Source organism: Pelodiscus sinensis, chromosome 2 (assembly GCF_052426305.1).
Source record: "Pelodiscus sinensis isolate ZL-2025 chromosome 2, ASM5242630v1, whole genome shotgun sequence".
Classification (NCBI taxonomy): Eukaryota; Metazoa; Chordata; order Testudines; family Trionychidae; genus Pelodiscus; species Pelodiscus sinensis.
The window spans coordinates 173003537-173025818 of record NC_143053.1 but is presented as its reverse complement, the minus strand read 5'-3'; the positions used below and the strand labels follow the sequence as shown (position 1 = coordinate 173025818).

Here is a 22282-nt window from a genome sequence, read left to right as displayed (position 1 = left end):
ATATGATCTTGGGCACTCAGTCCCAGAGCAGGGTGAATAATTGGTTGAGGAAATATGGATCTAAGATTTAGAGCAGGGATTTGAATCCACACCTTCTACATCCCAAAGAATGGGATAAGGTGCTCTTAAATATTCACTGCCTCTTATGCCCATTAACATCCTTTGTGAAGGAGTTTGAGATCCCAGGCTAGACCAGAGACCAATTACAATATGAGGCGAGAACAGGAAACTCCTGTGAAAAAGGCTGTGCTTAAAGATCTCTTACAAAAAGGATTCTGTCAATAGGAGTTTTACTCTCAGTATGCCTGGGTGCTAATGACTCTAGAACAGTGTTTCCCAATTTTATTTGGCTACGGAACCCTTTTAAACACAAAATAATTTTGTGGAACCCCTAATAACAGTCTAATATATGGATATCAGTGTTGAGTAGTGACGTCATCGTCCCCACTCTCTGGCTAAGCTTGCTTTACACAGGGACACTTATCATGGCAAACAAATGAAAATTGTTTTCAATAAAATTCATTAATATTTTTTGGATTATAAAATGTTATTGTAATGGAATTTTCTTGTGGAACCATGGTTCCACAGAACACCATTTGAGAAACACTGCTCTAGAAGGTCCAAGACAATGGAGAATCAAATCCTTTCTGTAGCCCAATCTCAATTCTTTTGCCTCATACAACATGTTAGAGAGCTGTACAAACATTAATTAAGCCTCAGTCTGGAGCGTTCAGTAAGAGATATTGTCTCAGTTTTACAAAAAAAAAAAAAAAAAAAAAAAAGGCATCTGAGACAATGTGATATGATCAAAGGCATAAAGATAGTGTCAGAGTTTGGACTGGAATTTAAAGGTTTGAGGCTTCAGGTTCTACCCATGGCCACTACAATAATCCAAAAATCCTGGTTTTAAATCAGCAAGGTCACTGTTTTATTTTTGGTAGTAGAAAAAGGTTCTCAACCTGTCATATAAAAACACCCTATTCAGAGACTTAGAGGATTTTATTTATCCTATACATATGTCCAATAAGTAAGACTCACCAGCCACAAGGCATTAAAGTATTTACAAAAAAAACCAAAACCAAAAACCAAAAAAACCCCCAAAACTGGTGCAAGGCAGCCAGCCCAGGCACCTGGCCTGTCCCCACACACACTTCTAGGTGAAGTTAAGTGGAGCTGTAAGACAGCTAGCTCAGGTGTTGCTGATGCAAGAGCTAACATTGCGGTGGGGATGCAAGAGCTAACATTGCAGTGGGGATCCAGCAACCCTGTGCTGCTTGCCTAAACACTAGAAAAATCACTTGAGCACCACAATATGACTGCTCTCGCTCCAGCTAAGCTAACTTGAGTTACTGCTAGTGTCGATCATTCAAGCTAACACTCCAGTGAAGACAAGAGCTCAAAGAAAGCCAGTGTAAAGAGATCCTGCTGTGTGTTCCAAAAACTATTGAGGCCAGGAGCAAGGGAGAAAATTCCAAAGCCTCTCAATAGAAATGTTCATCAAGGAAAAAGATACACACACAAACAAGAGCCACAATTGGTATTGCTCAGAATACTACTTTTTTTTAAATGAGGTAGTTAAAAAAGAAAATATTGCGGATGTGTATTGAACAGGATTTTGCATTTCACAGCACCTTTAATTCTTTAATTTCAAAGCTTTTCAGAGATAGCAATCCAGACTCTGATATATGCCCTTCAAGAGTATATCCACTGATTTCAGACAGACTACTGAAGTAAGATATCTTTAACTACCATAAGCAGTATCAGAATTGGGTCATAATTAACACATATGCAACAGACATGTACACACACACACCTTGTCTTAATGGAGGAACAAATTAATTATCATCATACCCATTTTACAGGAGGTATTTTGAGAAAAATGGTTACAGCGTTTGCATTGTGTCAATAAGAAAATCTATGGAGGAGCCAAAAGTTAGAGCTTCTTATTCCTGGTCCCCTAATCTAACATTTTAGCCACTAGACAATGTTGTTGCCCTAATTCTTAATTGAAACTAAATAGTTCCTATAAAAACCTGAGATAAGACCTTGCAGGTTAGCTAGCCTATTTTCTGCCAGCTCAGGTTTCTGTAGAATATTTTCCTAGCATTCAGCCTAGTTGAGTTGCAAAGGTTTCGTCTTCCAACCTCATTCCTTGGTTAACTGAAAAATCTGTTAGGAAATTATTCTTAATATGTACCCTCCATTTTTTTCATAAATTTAATTGTTAATCCTCAGAATTTCTTTACATAATTCTTCTCCCAGAAGGATTTTTACATCCTTCAATTTCATTTCCTTTATCTAAAAAAGTTGTCTTCAAACTGGGGTACCTAAGCTCTTAGCAGGGGATCTGCAAGAAAAAATCCTATAATGGCAGATACCACATTTATTTAGTAAGACTTGACAGTCTAATCAGATGTATATTATGAATCTCTTTCAGATAAGGTACACAGTGGATGACATTTAGAAAGGGGTATGCAACCTAAAAGTTTGAAAAGCACTGATCTAAAGGTTATGGATGATCTCAAAGCACTTTACATAATCAAGCTTCTATTGTGCTGATCAAATGTGATATTTAAAAATAAGGACAAATATTATAACTGATGTTGGATGAAGCAAAAAAAATTAAGCACTTTTATAACACTTTAAAAATGATTGAGTATAGATTTTAAATATAGCCTCCTGCAGTGCACAATTTAATGTAATGTTCTACTTCAGCATATAGTCAATCATCTGGAGATATAAAGCACCACTTGTCAAAACATCACAGTGCCCGGGTGGTAGGAGATATGATTTTTCTCTAGTACTTTCTTCCTGCAATCCTCCAGTACTCTGAGGCTACGGCTACACTGTAGCCTTCTTCCAGAAAAGCTAATGTAAATGAAGAGCGGCATGGAATATCGCCATGCTTCATTTGCATAATTAATTAGCAGCACCTTTTGCGCAAAAAGGAGCTGTGTAGACACAAGAGCTGTTCTTCCTGAAAAAATGAAGAACGGCTCTTGCGCAAGAGGTGGGTTTTGCAGAAAAAGGAGCTGTCTACACAGCTCCTTTTTGCGCAAAAGCCTCTTGCTCAAAAGTGGCTGCTAATTAATTATGCAAATGAAGAGTGGTGATAGTCCATGCCGTGCTTCATTTGCATAAGTTTTTCCAGAAAAAGGCTACAGTGTAGCCATAGCCTGAGTGTATGAGAGCTGTGGTTGCTGTAAGCTGGTGCAGCTACATTGGTCAGCAGATCCACTCTCTCGAAATTAAACTTCAATATCTGCACCTTGAAGCACCAGTTACAGTCTCAATATTATCCTTCCTCTGTCAGCTGCAGGGTGAAGGCTTCTTTGATTTCTGATGTGCCATCGTGCTGACCTCAGCCTTGCTTTGCCCAGGCAAGCGAGCACTTCCACACAAGTCCCCCCTACCCACCCTCTCTTTAGCCTGATGTACATGTCCAAAGACACGCTTCAGAAGTGCCAGGACCTATGCTAACAAAAATTTGTTTGGATTTGTTGAACAGAAAGGCAGGCGAAAGTTCTCATAGTGGTGGCCTGGAGTCTCTCTTTCCTGTTTTCAATTCCAACTCTGATTATATTTGGGAAACGGCAGCTGTCCAATGGTGAAGTGCAATGCTGGGCCCTCTGGCCTGATGATTCCTACTGGATACCCTACATGACTGTGGTCGCTTTCCTCGTATACTTCATTCCTTTGATCATCATCAGGTAAGAACCTGGCAGGGATATGATACATAGTGGATACCTGCTGAAAACATGTAACTGGGAGTTTTTAAATAGCTAGTTTGGCCTTTGTTTATATAAATGTTTTATCCTAAACTGCTTTGATATTACTGATCCAGGAAAGAGACAGGAAACCATGTGGTACATGTGCCACTGTCTCAAACATAGCCTTCCATTCCAATAGGGAGCTCTACCAATGACACTGCAGAGGCCACAAACACTCACCCCACTGAGGCCTGGCCAATGTCTATAAAAAGAGCTGAGTTCAGAAAGCCATGTGCAGTAGTATGTCAATAAGAGACAGCTTTTTGAGAAGTGAAGGGGTTCATCAGTGATTATGTATCGCAGTGCAGCACATGGGGATGGATATTTATCAGCATGGGAAATTCCTGTATTTGTTCTTCAAATGCAAATAGTTTCAGGACAAAGATGCGTGGTGAGGATCTGCTCTCCCACTCAATGGGAATAAGATCAGACCGCAAGTGGTTTCCACTCTACCAGGTTTCCACTCCACAAGGTTTAAAAGTTTGGCTGAGTGACACTCAACACCCCTAGTATAAAAATTGTTCCAGCCCCCTTGGATCAGACCCTACAGGTATTTGCTTCACAGGATTATTCCTTGGCCATGTGTTTCATTTTTGACAAAGCATTTGACAAAGCATGAGACATTCTAAAGGTAGGACTGAGGGTATGTCTAGAAAGCGCTCTTCTGTTGGACTAAGCTACGCAATTTGCGCTAACGAAAATTACAGGGACGCTAGAATAGCGTGCCCTCTATTTTGGGAAATAGCATGCACTTTTAAAGACGTAGTGTTGCCATTTCGGGATATTTCTGGTATCCCTAAGTAGCAATGCAGTCTAAATGTACCCTGAGTCTCACCTCACATCAGTTTTACTACAGTGAGATTCCTTGTATTTTGAGTGAGTTACTCCTGCTTTACATCCATGTACATGAGAAAAGGATCAGACACAAAAGTTGTTCCTTCCATTTGATATGCAGCAGTAATCACTGGGTATAAAACAGGTCAGATGTGGGGGGAGGTAGGGACCAAAATTATAAACACAGATTAAGGCCAAAGAAAACTTCCATAAGAAGCAGTTCAACGAAGCAGATAAAAGACTAAGACTTTGAGCATTGGTGCCACTGGTGTTTTGCTGTAGTATGAACATATCCTAAAATCCCTCAGCAGTGGAGGTCGGGAGAACATAATGAGTTATCCAAAAGAGCCTGGGGCTGATCAACATGGATACTAGTGGCTAGTAAAGGAAGCGGGAAGATTTAATTCTCTGAGGGAGAAGACCCTGAACAAAAAAGGGCAGAATAGACACAGGCTGAATGTTTTATGACTCAATGGTTGACTCATACTCTACTTCTCTACTGAAATTTAAGAGCTTCTGTGTGACTTAGACCAGGCATGTGTTGCTCCATACATCTTTGAATTTGATTCAAGTTTCTAATCCATTTTCCTTTATTTAAATAGACCTTTGGTTTTAGGATGCTTTGGGAAATATTCCTTACCTGGCCACAGGAGAGGTTGATGATTCCTTAGGCTAAGACTACAACCATTTCAAAGCTAAAAAAAACAACCAAACAAAAAAACCCAACTTAGATACTTGTGTGGCCCCCACCTTTATTTATTCTCACAAAAACCCTGGGAGGCAAGGAAGTGTTATTTTCCCTTTTTTACATAGAGGAAATTGAGGCACGGAGAAGCTGTGTAACTTTATCCAGGTCATGAAGCCCTGTGGCAGAGTAGTGGCTTGAACCACTGTCTCCCAAGTCTTAGGTGAGGCCATTCTTCCTCTTTCACACACACATTCAATAATTCCACATACCCCAACAAACCTCCACCATCACACTCTCGTATTATTCATTACAACCCAAATATAAACTCACGGCAAAAGGCAAACCAATTCCCGGCAGATCTTAGATTCCCATCTGTGAATGGGGCTCTCTATTTTCTTATTTGGTTGGTTGTCTTGCAAAGAAAGTTTATTGCAATTTCTAGATGTCAGTGACATTTTCCTTATGGATGGAGGGGGATGAATACAAACACTTTTCAGAGGATTGGCATAAGGATAAAATAAGATCAGTAGCAAAATAAGGGACAGCAAAGTGTTTGGTATTTTTGAAATGTGTTTTGAAGTTCAGTACTTCAGAGAACTGAATATATTTAGAACCTCCAACCTCAAAAGGTCTGTATATGCTACTCATCGATAAAGTATTACGGCACCCTTTGCTATTATATTATTTGTAGGGAGCCCAGGAGTTTAAAAGCTAATCCTTCTAAACTAAATGCAATGGTCAAACTTTGATACCCAAAATAGCTAGTGGGCATTTTGAAAAACCCTTTCTGGTATTTGCTCTTTAGCCATAAAGTTGGAAGAAAAAAAGTGGTTCTCTAGGTGGAGGAGGCTGGCAAAAGTTTTGTTTGGCAAAATATTACTATATTACTTTACTGTTATGAAGACTTCCACTTCACAACCAGAGAGGATTGCATTGCAGTATATTACCTTACTAGTTCAAATGTGCTTTTCTAGGTATGAGCAGGTAGGACTCATCCAACATTCCTAGCTTTCTACTGTAAATCTTGCAAGAAAAGTTTTACTCTTTCTGATCTGATGATCCTGAAGTCAGCTATGGTCAATGTGATATTCAAGAATGAGCTCAACACAAATGGTGGGGATAAATGCTATGTCCTAGGCTGTCACACACAATATACAACAGTAACTACCAATGCTGCACAGCATTATAGGTGTGATCCTATTTCACACACACACACACACACACACAGCTCCTCCCCAAAACACCTCAACGGCAAGACTCTAATTGAATTTGATAAAGCTGGTCCTCAGTTCCTCTAAGGCCTGCAATTTAGCATAGCTAGGGAGCAGTGGGAGAATGCTAGAAGAGAGATATGTAAGCCCTAGCCTAGATTAATTAAGGCACGGTTTCCTAATAGTAGCCTTCTCTAGTCTATGAGCTAATTGTAGCACCTGTAGCATGGTACTCTGGCAGTGATTTAAAGGGCCCAGGCTCCAGATACTGCACTAGTGGCAGGAGATGTGGGGAGCCCCGGGCCCTTTTGAACTGACAGGCCACAGGGCAACTGTCTTCTTTGTCTCCCCTTGCCGGCGGGCCTGGGCCCCTTCCATTTTTTGGTGGAATAGAGGAGCTCCAAAACCACCTATTTAGAGTTACCAGCATAAACATACATGGCCAATTATTTATGGGGGCTGAACGAAGGGGAAGTGAGTATGACCATGGCTCAGTGTGCTCCAGCCTTCTCTACTCATTGGATTGTCGGGGTCATGGAGGTTACGTGAAGCAGACCATCAATTAGATGAGTGTCAGGGCTACTCTGATGCCAGAATTACAGGGCCTTCTGACACTTGTAGCCAGAGAGCCCAAAAGTATTTAAGGCCACTTTGTTCCTCTCTATGCCTGTGCCTAGGGTTGCCAGGTGTCTGGTTTTCAACCAGAACTCCCGGTCAAAAAGGGACCTTGGTGGTTCCAGTCAGCACCACTGACCAGGCTATTAGCAGTCTGGTTGATCACATTGTGGGCAAGAGTGGAATTTCAGGAGAGCAGGGGGGGCAACAGCATTCCGTACGTGCCTCTCACACCTGGCTGGTGAGCTCCCTTCTCAAGCCACGTACAAGAGCCATGCACAGAATGAAAGAACTTTCCCCTCTCTCCCTTAGCACTGGGGAATGGGATGAAAAGCAAGCTATGTCCTGGACGGCTGCTGCCCCCCCCTGCTCTCCCGAAATTCCACCCTTGACTGTGACACTGGCAGGCTTCCTGCTGAGCTCCATGCAACACTTGGGAAGCTGACAGCATGTCCGGCTTCTATGTGAGGGGGCAGCCAAAGGAGCTCTGTGTGCTACCCTTTCCCACAGGGCTGCTATTACTAATTCTTGGGCGCTGCCTGAGATCAGTGATGCCTGGAGCCTGCACCCTGAACCCCCTTGCATTTCCCAACCCATGGCTGCCCCAGCCCCGAGTTCCCCTCCCACATCCAAACTCCCATCTGGAAGCTGCACCCTCTCTTGCACCCCACCCCCTTCATCCCAGCCTGGAGCCCCTTCTGCACCTAGCACCCAACCAGCTGGAGCCCTCAGCCCTCCTCTACCCAAACCTCTTTTCCCCAACCTGGTGAAAATGAGTGAGTGATGGAGGGAGCAGAGGGTAGGGTCTTGGTGAAGGGGTGGGACAATTTGCTTACGAGAGTTTTTATAACAGAACATGTGAAAATAGAGAGAACACATTTCTGAAAAACTCCTTTGTAAACCTGCTTCATCTATCTACCTCTTCAAACTAACTATGATTGGATAACATTGTGAATACATTTGAAACATTTTTGCAGGCACCATCAGATGCAAATCATTCTAAGTTAGCTTTCTCTGAATCTCTGTATAGACTGTTTGCCCAACAGACATGTACTGCCTAAAATGATAGTACGTTGGATGTACCCTACCAGAAATGCATAACCAAGGGATAACCATTGACATCTTCGGACACAAAATGTAACTCCCTATAAATATGCAAGTTCAACTGAAGTTTTTTTTTTCTTGTCGTAGTCCAGTTACCTTACATATCTTTCAGGTTTCTCTCTTCCAGACTCATACTGCAGCTGACTTACAGTACTTGCTGTTGGAATGAGCTGGATGAAGCCTTATTATGGGTTGAATTAGAATCATGTTCAAACTGATGCATGAACAAGACTTTCATTTATGATACTTGTTAGAGGCAGTGAAAGTATCGCATCTAAAACAGGGCCTAATTAACTACAGGCAGTCCCCGGGTTACGTACAAGATAGGGACTGTAGGTTTGTTCTTAAGTTGAATCTGTATGTAAGTCGGAACTGGCATCAGCCGCTGCTGAAACTGATCAGTTTCAACCGTGGCTGAATCTGGATGCCAGTTCTGACTTACATACAGATTCAACTTAAGAAACCCAGGCGTCCCCAAGTCAGCTGCTGCTGAAACTGATCAGCAGCTGATTCCAGGAAGCCTGGGGCAGAGCAACTCCAGGGCAAACGAGCAAAGCCGCCCAGGCAGCAGTACTCCCGCCGCCTGGGCGGCTTTGCTCGGGTGTCCCTGGTCTGCTGAGGGGGGGGTCCAGTGGCTTTGCTGGACCCCCCCAGCAGACCAGGGGGACAGGAGCAAAGCCGCCCAGGTGGCGGGAGTCCTGCTGCCTGGGCGGCTTTGCTCCGGGGCAAACAAGCAAAGTTGCCCAGGCAGCGGGACTCCCGCCGCCTGGGCGGCTTTGCTCGGGTGTCCCTGGTCTGTTGGGTGGGGTCCAGCGGCTTTGCTGGACCCCCCCAGCAGACCAGGGAGACCAGGAGAAGCTTTTCTTGCCCCGGAGGACACGGGTGGCGACCCGCCGCCCGTGAGCTCCGGGGTGAGAAAAGCCCCGTTTGTAAGTGCGGATCCGACATAAGTCGGATCCGCGTAAGTCGGGGACTGCCTTTATATGGTGCTAGTTTCTGGGCAGTCTCTGAAGGGTTCCATTGGACATTGTGATAAGGAGAGAAGACAGAAACTGAACACATAAGACCAGAGGGCAGAGGCAGGAAAGCTGCGCAGTAGCTGTGAGCAGTGTGGCCCTGGAGAAAGACAGACCATGAGCTTACAGGTCTGTTGGTCAACAAGGCTTCATGCTGGAAGGTAAGAAATCACTCCTGTACTTCTTTGTCCCTCTGCATTTGGAGAAGCAAAGAACCTTTCTGATGCAATCTTGTTTACGAGGAAACTGCAAATTTCATTAATTTCCACTTCCCTGGGGCACTGAAATTTGAGGCAATGGCAACATGCTGAACTCTTATAGTTGTATCACACGTTTCAAAATAGTTGGTGTTTTTTATAATAGCCCAACCTCTGAAGGGAACCTAAAGCTTTTGTTAAAACAAAATACATTTTTGCCCTTCTGGTTGCAGAGAAGAGCCCGCAGAAGGTAACCTGAGTGCACTCCAAAGGCTCAGAAACCAAAACGTGAATAATATGAATAAAAATATACCAATATTACTTAAGATCTCTTTTTTGGGGCCTAATTTGTGACTTTTACACAGCTGGCCTGGAAATACTGCAAAGGTCCTGAGTTACCTAAATCTAAGAAAATCTGTTCCTATGTTCCTCAGAACCTTAGTCTAAGTAAATATATTAATGTGGGGAGGGGAGTAAAATAAATTTGCTAAAAGAACCACCACCCAGTTAGGTAACACTTATTAAAGTTAAGCTAATGAACTATAATCTTAAGTCTAGTATACTTTGAGATGCGAGGTGAGTTTAGGGTTTGATCATACTTGAAAACTCAAAGAAAATTAACCTAAAACTGAAGAACTGAAGTCCTTTCACAAAAAACAAAAACAAAAACAAAACACACACCACACCATGATTTTGAATATCACAAAAGCATAGATCAACCGAGGATTGTTTAAAACACTCACACATGGCTTTGTGAATCTTTCAGCCAAGTGGACTGAATTTGGAGCTTGCAATATACCATAAAAATCAGTTTAAGGCATTTTGGTGTTGTGTTAGGAATGTTAAGCTCCACGAAGAACTAGTCTAAATATAAAAAGTAGTAACTGGAGTCTTTTCCCAAAGCATATGCTGCATTGTGAGGGGTATGTGTACTCTTCTTTACAAGAGCGCCTCCTAAATTACTAGCGACAAGGAGTCCTGTGGCACCTTATAGATGTATTGGAGCATAAGTTTCGTGGGCAAAGACCCACTTCATCAGATGCATCTTTGCCCATGAAAGCTTATGCTCCAATATATCTGTTAGTCTATATAGTGCCACAGGACTCCTTGTCGCTTTTGCAGATCCAGACTAACACGGCTACTCCTCTGATCCTAAGTTACTGCTTTTTGTCGGGCAAGAATCAGAAATTCCGTAACAGACCATTTTCCACAGTGGCCTTTTTCTTCAGTCATAATTCAAGCAAAATTCCCTCCTATTCTGGAGGTGGTATATCCAAACAACTTGAAACCAAAATGACCAGGAGTATCAAAGCCATAGTGACGTGTCCAGTCTCATTTTGGGTCTAATCCTACAGAATACCACCAATTGTGATTGAAGTCACATTGCCAGATTCGGACAAATGGTAATACCTGCAACTTCAATTGTAATCAAAGGTGTCAATTTAACTGATTTACACCCATGAATGTTATGTTAATTTCTATAGAAGAGTAGCCTTTGGAGTCTGTGGAAATAGATTTCTGTCATAAACCTTTGATTCATTCATGTAATGTGAAAGAGGCCAGAAATAAGGTTTCTTTCTTGCAACTCATGTCAGAGCCTCATTGAAATCAGTAGTGAGCATTTGAGATTTTTAAAACTTTGTACCTCCAGCAATTCAGAATCTGTGAAAGGTCTGTGTTCTGTTTAGTGGTTTATTTAACTGATAAATTGTCATTTGCTGTGCTTTAATCTGTTTAATCAGTAGTATTAACACCTACTCACTTAGGGTATGTCTACACTACAGCACTAATTCAAACTAACAATTCAAATTAGTTAATTCGAACTAAGCTAATTCGAACTAGTGCATCTAGACCTAAAAACTAGTTTGAATTAGCAGTTTGCTAATTCGAACTAGCATGTCCACATTGAGTGGACCCTGAACCGAGGTTAAGGCTGACCGGAAGCAGTGCCGACAGGGCATCAGATTAGGACTTAGAGCGTGGAGCTGCTGTCTCAGGCTAGCCGAGGGCTGTACTTAAAGGGACCCGACCCCCACCCCGGACAGACAGTTCTCAGGGGTTCCCTGCTCGCTTGTCTAACTTGATGAGGGACAGCAAAACAGTCCTGGCTTGGAGTGCCCTGAGTGCCCACACTCGGCACATCACAGCACTCGGCCATCAGCCTGGCTGCACTTGCCGCAGGCTGCCATCCGGAGGAGAGGGGTCAATCGGGGGGGCTGTAGGAGAGCTTCCACCCTGAGGAGCCCGCAGAGCCAACCCAGTCCTCCCCATCGGGGGCTCGTACCCCATTCCTCCCTCACCTCTTTCCACTTACCCCTCCCTAGCCCCCCTTCCTGATGTACAAAATAAAGGACATGTGTGTTCAAAAATAGAAACTCTATTGAACAAAACTCGGGGAGACTGGGAAAAGAAGGTGGGAGAGGGGAAGAGAGAGGGTGGGAGAGGGGAGGAGGAAACCTGGGAGGAGGGAGCTGGAAGGGGGAAGCCAGGGGAAGAAGGAGGAGGGGAAGTATCAAACTATGGTACGACATATCTTCATTACTGTGTACAGATGTGATCTTCTCACCCCAGAAAAGATATTTTGGCCTTGGAAAAGGTTCAGAAAAGGGCAACTAAAATGATCAGGGGTTTGGAACAGGTCCCATATGAAGAGAGGCTAAAGAGACTGGGACTTTTCAGCTTAGAAAAGAGGAGACTGAGGGGGGATATGATAGAGGTCTATAAAAGTATGAGTGGTGTGGAGAGGGTGCATAAAGAAAAGTTCTTCATTAGTTCCCATAATAGAAGGACTAGAGGACACCAAATGAAATGAATGGGTAACAGGCTTCAAACATATAACATAAAGGTCTTCTTCACAAAGCAAATAGTCATCCTGTGGAACTCCTTGCTGCAGGAGGCTGTGAAGGCTAGAACTATAACAGAGTTTAAAGAGAAGTGAGATAAATTCATGGAGGTTGGGTCCATGGAGTGGTATTATCCAGGGGGTAGAAATGGTGTCCCTGGCCTCTATTTGTGGAAGGCTGGAGATGGATGGCATGAGACAAATGGCTTGGTCATTGTCTTTGGTCCATCCCCTCCAGGGTACCTATTGTTGGCCGCTGTCGGCAGACAGGCTACTGGGCTAGATGGACCTTTGGTCTGACCCAGTACGGCCATTGTTGTGGTTTTATGTTCTAAGCTCAGGGCTCAGGGTCGGGGTCTCACTCGACCACCTTGATTTTCATGCAAACCTGCTCCTGGGTGGCCAGGCTGGCATCTATCCTGCCCTAGATGGCCACTTTCCTGTGCCTAGTGCGGAGGTCATGGACGTTGGAGGCTTCCCCCCAATCCTCGATGAGGTCCACAATGTCCGCACTAGACCAGGTGGGCGCCCGCCTCTTGCAGCCCTGGGCAGGCTCCTGGGAGCTGCCAGCCTGGTCCCGGGAAGAGGCGGAGGGCTGGGTAGCTGGCTCATGCCGTGCCAGGTGCAGGGTCTGCTGGCTGGGTGCTGGTAGGCTTGCACCTGGCACGGGCACTGTAGCCAGATCGTGCCCCTTAAGGGCTCTGGGGCAGGGAGGGGGGCAGACAAGTTTGCCTGGTGGTGCCCAGAGTGGCCACCAGGGCAAGCTGGGGAGGGCTAGCCTCCCACTAGTTCGAATTAAGTGGCTACACAGCCCTTAATTCGAACTACTTAATTTGAACTAGGCATTAGTCCTTGTAGAATTACGTTTACCTAGTTCGAATTAAGCACTCCGCTAGTTCGAATTAAGTTCTAACTAGCGGTTTGCCTGTGTAGCACCTATGAAAGTTAATTCGAACTAACGACAGTTAGTTCGAATTAACTTTGTAGTGTAGACATACATTTAGTAAAGTCTACTAAAGTAGACTTTAGTAAAGCCCCCCACCATCACCCCAGTAAAACCAAAAGTATTTTGAAATATAGTAAAAATGCCAGATGGTTAAAAAAAAAATCAGATTGCAGAAAAGGAAAAATATGCAGAGAAAAAGTAAGTACTCAATATTTATACAGAAAATTGAGTTTAAAAAAATACTGTAGTGATATAGAGGCTAGGTGAGACATCAGTGAATAGGAATGAAATTATGGAAGCTAATTGATTGCTTCTGATTGAGTAATTTCTGCTCCTATGTCCATCTAAGAATCTAAAAACTAGCTTCTGACACTTCTTGTCATGTCAGCCTGACAGCTCACTTACCGGTTATACCTATAATTATTTGTCTGTGGGAAAATTAGTCAACTAATTTACAAACACTGAGTCATTGCCAACAATTAGGAGGCATAATACCCTCCTATTCAGTGACATGGCATTACATAAAGCAGAGAATGAGGAACAATAGACAAATTAAGATAATTGTAAGCAATTTACAGAAAATACATTTAAGTCTGTTTATCAACATACTGGTGATGTGAACCTCTAAATATTGAGCCTGGATGACCTGCTACCAGAGTATATTTACCAAATGCAAAATACAACAGGTTTGTTTAAAAAGTAGGAGATTGAGTTTTCACTAACGTTTTCCTGTCAGTCTGAAGATCGTTATTACTTGTAGGATGTAAAATGTCTGCTGGTTAAGATACTTCTAATTCCCACATCACTTTTTGTTATGATAAATAATGGGCCTGATGCTATACATGGATAATGACAGCCATTATTCAAAAGGAATACAATAAGGTTTGTTGGATTATGTCCCAATTTTTTTTATAGTAAAAAAAGTTGACATTCATAAAGTCACTAATCTCAGCTCCCTCAAACTCCTCGAGACTTGGACCACATTAAGCCTTTTTTGTCACTTCTAGAAGTTTGATTTACAGAATGTGCTATTTATTTTTGATCAACACTGCACTTATACAACCCAACAGCACGGGATCTTTGTTTTCCAAGTGGACTCATTTGAAAATTGTCTAGATTCTGTTTCACACCAGACTTAGGGTATGTCTACACTTGCCCCCTAGTTCAGACTAGGGAGGCAAATGAAGCATACCGAAGTTGCTAATGAAGCACGGGATTTAATTATCCTGCGCTTGATTAGCATATTCGTAGCTGGTCGCCATTTTAAAATGCTGGTCATTCGATTTAACTTGCCACGTATAGACACGGTAGTCCGATCCAAAAGCCTTTCCTCGAATTAACTGTTACTCCTCAATTATAATGAGGAGTAACAGTTAATTCAAGGGAAGGATTTTGCATCAGACTACCGCATCTACACACAGCAAGTTAAATCGGGTGACCAGCATTTTAAAATGGCGACCGGCCGTGAATATGCTAATCAAGCGCGGGATAATTAAATCCCACGCTTCATTAGCAACTTCGGTATGCTTCATTTGCCTCCCTAGTCTGAACTAGGGGGCAAGTGTAGACATACCCTTACATGCCTCCTCCACCCTGGGTCTCCATTCCCTTTCTAGCCGTTCATTTAGAAGTAATGTTAACAATGACAATTTAAAATGACCACTACTGATCAAATTAATTATAGTAGAACCCAAAGATCTTATCATGGCTTCACCACGTGAGAACACCCCTTTTATGGCACAACACAGCATGTCGGCAACTTTGCCTTAGGCTCCACCTTGGAGGGCACTGGTCTGGTGCAATGGTGACTTGTCTTTCCAGCCACGTTACACCACAGTTCCATGCCACTTGGCATAGCAATGTTCCAAACACCTAAACTCTGACAAAATAATGACAAACACCACAATGTCTTCAACCCCTCCTGGGCTCATCAGCCTGACTCTCCTTCCAGAGCAGCTTGCAGGGCCTCCCTCTGGAGTCCCTCAACAAATCTAAAAAAAATGTCCAAAAATAGAAACTAAGCAATTTCTGCCTGCTCCAGACCTCATCTTTTAGATAAGTTTCTCCCCTTGACTGACTACCATCACATCCTTCCTACATAGTGGTAACTCCACATCACCTGTCTCCTAAGTCACCTTCACCCAACTGCATTTCTTTCCTTTCTTTTAATTCCTTCCTGAGGCTACTGCTGCTCTATCCAGGTGTAGAGTTCTCAGGCTTTAGCAAGAGCGCTCTCAATTTGGGATTTATAACCCGCCTCCCAAGCCCCCACTCAGGATTAAGCATGTGTTAAGTGCTGTACAAACAGAGACAGGGTAAAATCCTACTCCCAGTGAAATTAATGAAGTCAATCGGAGTTTTTCCAGAAAAATGACATGATTTCATCCACAGTTCCTGTCAGCACCTTACTTGTTATGGAAGGGGCTTGTCAGTTACGTTAGATCTATACTAAGGGACTTGCAGAGAAAACTTTTGCTGCTGCTAAATGAGTTCCATGCTCACATGGTTATGTGCCCATCTATGATGACTGTTTGTATTAGCATTCATTGCCAAGATATCAAGAGATGGTAAGCTGAGAGATGCCTGGAACTGTGCACACCAATGACTGTATTTTTGTACACCATTCCCTGTTCATTATTTTCTTTGTCTACCACCTCCATCTCTCTCAATTGGGAATTGTTTCCGCTTCTTTGGGACTGTCTCCTTGCTCTTCCTTTTTAAGAAAGAAGGATTGTGCCCTAAAAATATTTGCATTTTCTCATGGCTATGACCTCCTAAGCAGAAACCTTCACTTTACATAAACCGGGTAAAGCCCTCTACTTTCAGCTGATAGCACCTGCAACTTTTTTTTAAAATAAAGAACAAAACGTACAAGTAACCAACTGACTGTAGTTAATTTGTAGGCCAATAGCACTTAGTCCTAACAGATCATGGTGGCACTGTGCTCGACAAAGCAGCCATCAGGAAGCAATCAGTGCTGCGCCTCTTTTCTTGAGAGAGAAAGGGTGCTAAAACTTGGCAGTATTACAGCACATATAAGCTCTACCAGTCAAAGCAGCCAATACCCTGAAGTACCACCTGCTGTATGAGTCTAGGAAAGAAAAATAAATAGAAGTGTCAAAAAGAAAATCATTCGTGGCATAACTATGTTTGAACAAGCCACCTGCAATGAACTGTGTTCCCTGATTTTTAATGTCACTGATAAAAATAGTATACATATTATGTATGATTCATCAAGGTCTTCGGTGACATTGCTTGAAGCCACTACCCTTTTCTAATTTTTTGCCATGTACCTATTTATTTCAACATCAATGAGATACGCAGGGGAGAATCCAGGCCTGCATTAGTTAGCACAACTGAACAGCAGCGGCCATGATAGGAATAAATGTCACTAATTGATATTCAGTGTACTAACTGGGTGTTGTAAGCTTCGGATCTTATATACCTCATGCCACTATATATTCATATCCTAGCAGGGTTCATTCATTCTTTAATTCTGAATGTACCAAGACATTTATTTTGGGATGAAATCTTAGACTCACTTGATCTTTTCTGCATTAAAATAGGAGATCCACTTCTTCAATGTGTATTAGATAAACACAGAGCTTCATGCTTCTCGCAATGGAAACCAACTTTCACCAAATAGTGTCCCCTGAATTAAATGCAGCACAGGAAACATATCCTAAACAAGACTATAAAAGAGTATTAGATTCTGGAATCCAGGAATTCTGACTTTTAGACTGAATACATAAGTCAGAATATCCCTCTACAAACAAAGCCAAAAGATTTGGTTCAGAGTGTTTCAGAATGTGCACTCACAAGAATTTTCTGGAAACTGCACCTATCTGATGACCTACAAAATCATTCTTTTCTTTGAAAGCCTCGGGGGAAGCCGGCGGCGGGGCATCCCAGGCGCGCATGGGCTGCCCCCCGCCGGAGCCCCTCCGCGGCTTTGAAAGGGGCTCCGGCGGGGGGGGGGGGGGGAGCAGCCCAGGCGCTCCTGGCGGCTTTGCTCCCGGTGCCTCTGGTCTGCTGGGGACCAGCAGACCAGGGACACCGGGTGCAAAGGAGGCGGAGGGGCGATGGGGTATAAGATGAAACCCTGTCTTTTAATTAAAAAGATAGGGGGTCGTCTTATACACCCAGTCGCCCTATACACCGGAAAATACGGTATGCATTTTGCCTATACTTAGAATGTACCAAGCACACCACAGTACGCCATGCTGCTCAGTCATGGGATGGAAGGATGTTCTTAGTTCTATACATGTGACTAGTTGCCCCTACTATACCTGCTGCATACCTGTTTGCCAGTGAAGACTGGATTCGATCCCATGTCTTACTACTTTTTTTTAAGACAGTCTGAAAGTCTCATGACAAAATCACTAGGACAAACCACTACCCTTATGAGAAGTGCCATTTTTCCTACCCTACTAACGGGCTGTGCACAGAGCTCCATCCCTGAGGATGCTGTATTTCAATGCTCCTCTGTGTGTATTGTTTCTGAAACCTTGGGATAAGCGATTGTAAAAAACAATTTACATTTGTTATTGTGTTGATTACTGAAAAAACCCTCTAAAATCACATATAACTCTTAAATACGTTGAATTTTGATTGCGCTCAAATGTGTGCTGGGGGTAACAAAAACAAGAACGTCAGGATCTGGCTTTTATCGCCATTTTGGTGGAGATAAAAGTTTGGATGAAATGGAGGGGGAAGAGAAGAACACTAAAGGAGGAGCGTAGAAGGAAATTAAAAACTAACAGTACTAAAAAAAAATTTCAATTAACTACTGTTTATGTATCTGATTATATTGAATGTGCCATGAATGAATCAAGGCCTATGTGAATATGCAGGAAAGGTCAAAAATTAAAGGTAAGAATGAGAAACAAAGACTAGGTAGAGATTAAATTGCACATGAGGCACATATTGTTCTGGCCCATAAAAAGGTCAAGTAAACAAAATGAAAAATGAATCTGTATGAGCTGGCAAGATAATTTCTTTTCAGAAGAGGTAGGCTCACTTACAAAATTAATGAACTATCGCTTTAAAGTAATGAAAGAAGAAATGTCAATGACAAATACTTTTCTAAGGTTGCAAAGAGATGGGAAGGAAATCTCACCCATGCCAAAGCAGATGATTTGGTCACTGAAAACCTGTAAAGATAAAAAGGAAAATTCTAATGTCAGCCAGAAGTTAATCCAAGTGTCTGATTGAATGAAGCAAATAGAGCAGGCTAGAATCTTTAACTTATGTAAATAAAACCCTTATTGGCTGAACAGATCAGATAATTAAATTCAATTTTCATAAATATGGTGCTTGGAAACCAGATGATTAACTTCTACAGATGTGACCCCAAAAGGGATGCAAGCACAGCCATTGCAAGTGCCAAAATGAAACTATCAACAGTAAGGTCTCTTGTATTATTATGAAAGTCCTCCCTGAAAGATTTGGAAGTAACCTTTTCATTTATAAGTTGTCTTATTTGTTATTAATAAAGTCATGGGGTAGAAAGATAGGCATGAAAGACACTTCTTGGTCTCTGTAAAGCTATTCAAACTGTTCTAATTTTCAGCCTAGTTCACTATGGAGTTGCTAGCTAACAGGAAAGAGGCACATGTGTGTGTCCTGACTGGCAACAGGGACAGCTGCTGCAAATGCTTCTAGAGCTACATAGCTGTCTAATGGGTACAGGACCAGGCTCTAGAATGGAAGCCACCATGTACCTGCTTTTCTTCTCTTTCATGTCCTTCCAACTCAAAATTCATCCCAAGAAGGTGGAGTGACAAGTCCCATTTCTTCAATTAAAAGAAGCACAGAAGGGATGTTTTGTCTCATTTTACCACCTTAATTATTCACTGGGTGAGATCCTCACACCACACACACACACACACACACACACACACACACACACACACACACACACACACACACACACACACTTCCAAGCCCCATGTTTATGGATAAAGTAAAGAAGCCCTAAAAGCTGGAAGAGGATTCCTCCAGAGTAGCCAGAGTCTTCTGGCAACCCTGGGCACGTATATGTCAGTGGGGCAAATACCAGGGAACAGTGAGGGGAGGGGACATGTGCAAAGGCTGGACCCCAGCAGATCACCTCAGCATTGGAGCCCAGAGGAAGCTGCTATTGCCCAGACAGCACTGGAGACCTGTCTAAGGTACACCAAGGAAGTGCTTTGATTGGGAGGGTGCAGCAATGACTTAGTGTCATCACGGTGACCTCCCTGTCTAGACAGAGAGTTTTGTGCTGCTCTTAGAGCTGCAGTATAGGATCTCCCTTTATTACAGAGCTGGGCAAGTGTTCTGGACAAATAGCTTTTAACAAATTCTCTTTTAGTTGGCCCTAAACTATCCATAAATTGTACTCTGACAACAGCCATGACTATCATCACTTGGTAAAAAGGAAGTAGCAAACCAGTGTTCAACCTCCCTCTGCTTGACATGGAGCAGGGATTTGCATTTGTTTCTTCTCTCATTATAGGGAAGTGCCCAAATCACTGATCCATGGATTTTTTGGGGTCAGAGTCTGCTTAGTTTTTCCTATTGAAACAGTTCCATATTTAATAAATAGTAAAACTGAAAAATGGGTCTCCTACCTGCTAAGTGAGTGTGCTAACCACCAGGTTAGAGAATCACACTCACACTCCTTCCCTAGCCCCAAGTTTATTCATTGTTATAAGTGACTCTGTTTTCATAATGGCAATTCATAACCAGACTTCCAAATAGATCTCTCCAATTCTATTGGCTTGTCCATGGGTGGTCAGTGAAGGTAGGGCTGGGGGAGGGAAGACTTCAGCCCTGCCCCTTCAGCTGAAGCCCCACCGCCAATGAGAACCAAGTCGTCTCCCCAACCCACCCCTCCACCAAGAGGGGGAAGGAAGCTGGGTGGGCCTCAAAGCATAGAGAGGGTGTGCAGAGTGGGGTCCCAGCCTACCCAACTCCAGAGCATGGGGAGGGTGGGCGATGCGCAGCTCCAGCCTCTCCTGTCCTGGAACACAGACGAAGGTGGAGGGTATGTGGATTCAGCCTCCTCGGCCAGGAACATAGGGAGGGCAGGCCCTGGGGATAGCAACACTCCACATCCAGCTGGGCTAGGCTGGCAGTTTGGGAAGGCAATGCCCACCCCTGCCTAGCATACCAGCGACCCATGTGCTTGTTGTCTTATCAGTTGGTAGTGATAGAAGGAAGATGTGGGTATATTGGTTCATCCCAGGATGGCTATTAGCCATCAATATGATAAGGGCCACAAAAATTCTAATACAGTCCAGAGGCAGGTAGGATCAGTAACGATAGTGGAGTGTTATGTACCATAGTATGAGACACTGGTGAGACCTTATCTGGATACTGTGTGATGAATTCAACTTAGAAAAGATGCAGACAAGGGATGCCCTAAGGAATGGAAAAACTAACTTATGAGAAGCAGCTCAGAGGTTTTTGGGTTTTTTTTTTAACCCCAACCAAAGGCTAAGGGAAGATAGGATTGTTCTCTGTAAGTATACCAGAGGGATAAATAGCAGGGAGGGAGAGGAGTAATTTAAGCTAAGCACCAACGGTGGAGGGAGGGGGACCCAAGAACAAATGGATAAACTTGTTGATGACTAGTTTAGGCTTGTAATTAGACAGTGATTTCTACCTCATCAGAAGAGTAAAGTTCTGGAATAGACCTCCAAGGGGAGGGGTGGTAGTGGTGGTGGTGGTGAGGGAGTATAGCTCAAAAAACCTAACTGGCTTCAAGACTGAGATTGATGAGTTTATGGAGGGCATGGTATGATGGGGCTGCCTATGCATGTGGTCCATTGGCAACTGCCGGTAGGAAAAATTGCCAATGGTGGGAGATGGGGCATTGGACAGGGAGGGCTCCCTGTTACTACAGATAACTTTCTCCCATACCTGTCTGGTCCATGTTGCTTACATGCTCAGAGTCTGGCTGAATGATGTATTTGGGTCCCTGGATCAGACTGGAAGAAACCCAGGGTGTGGGGGGAGTTCCCTTTCCTCTATAGCATAGGGTGTAACATTTTTGCACTGTGTCCTTCCATAAACATGAGAGAAACAAAAACTCTGGAGATGTGGGATTTATCCCTACTTCTTCCACGGGTGGACTCTGACCTTGGGCAAATCACTTCCACTCTGCCTTGATTCTCCCCTCCATCTATAAAATGGAGATACTGGTGCTTACCTCTTTTGTACAGCGCTTTGAGATCTCCTGATAATAGGAGCTAAGTAGTCGATTCTGATCCTGCAATTAGTGCCAAATAATCAGATCTCTGCCCCTACAAAGAGCTCAATGCCCATCCAGGGCCTTAGTTAAGTTCACTGCATCTCATAGCCTCAAAGATTATTTTATTTCCCTCTTTCCCTAACTCTAGTGTCATTTACTTCATTGTGATTCGAACCATATGGATGAAGAGTAAAGCTCATGCCGAGATTGTTTCCAACTGTTCTGGTGAGTCTAGACTTTTGAGAGATGGGCCAAACCCATAACATTCTGATGTGGGTCTTCAAGCTTTTGATCTCCTTAACGTTTGGGAGCAGCTGAACCCAGAGTCTTGGTGTGAGACTAATGTGTAATATAGTAATTTATTATTGGATAATAATTACGATTATTTTATTATATTGTATTATTTTTATTATTGGAATTATTTTTAATGGTTTTTTGTTCACTGACCATCTCTAACCTATCTGTACAATTTCCTCTTTCCTTGGACAAAGAAACCATTTTTACTGGAGACAGATGAGAAAAGAGTGAGATCCCCTATTCTCTCTATAGCTTCCATGTCTGGAACAAACACTTTATTGTCAAAACATTTTTTACTTTTGCTACATTTTGACATGTTTTTGCACTTCTGGAATCCAGTCAGCATCAGAAACACCCAAATGTCAAAATAACAGACTTGTTCTCCTGGGGTTTCTTTCCCTGTTCTGTAGGGTAAGAGGTTCAGACTGTTCTGATGTGATTTGAAAAAATGCCTGAGTTTTTTGGCAGCTATTTCTCTTAGCCTTAAGATGCACTGGATGTTTCCCACTCACTAGCTGTCACCATC

The 22282-nt window shown here is 43.0% G+C and overlaps 1 protein-coding gene across 2 annotated transcripts in view; it reads left to right on the top strand.

Annotated features, from left to right (window-relative positions):
* NPSR1 (neuropeptide S receptor 1) overlaps nucleotides 1–22282 on the top strand; it is a 97647-nt gene that overhangs the window by 61685 nt on the left and 13680 nt on the right. For both annotated transcript variants that reach the window (XM_089775994.1, XM_075919805.2), the window contains 2 exons: nucleotides 3509–3710; nucleotides 21608–21684. In XM_089775994.1, coding sequence (XP_089632120.1) covers nucleotides 3509–3710; nucleotides 21608–21684 — 279 coding nt within the window. The remainder of the gene's footprint in view (nucleotides 1–3508; nucleotides 3711–21607; nucleotides 21685–22282) is intronic.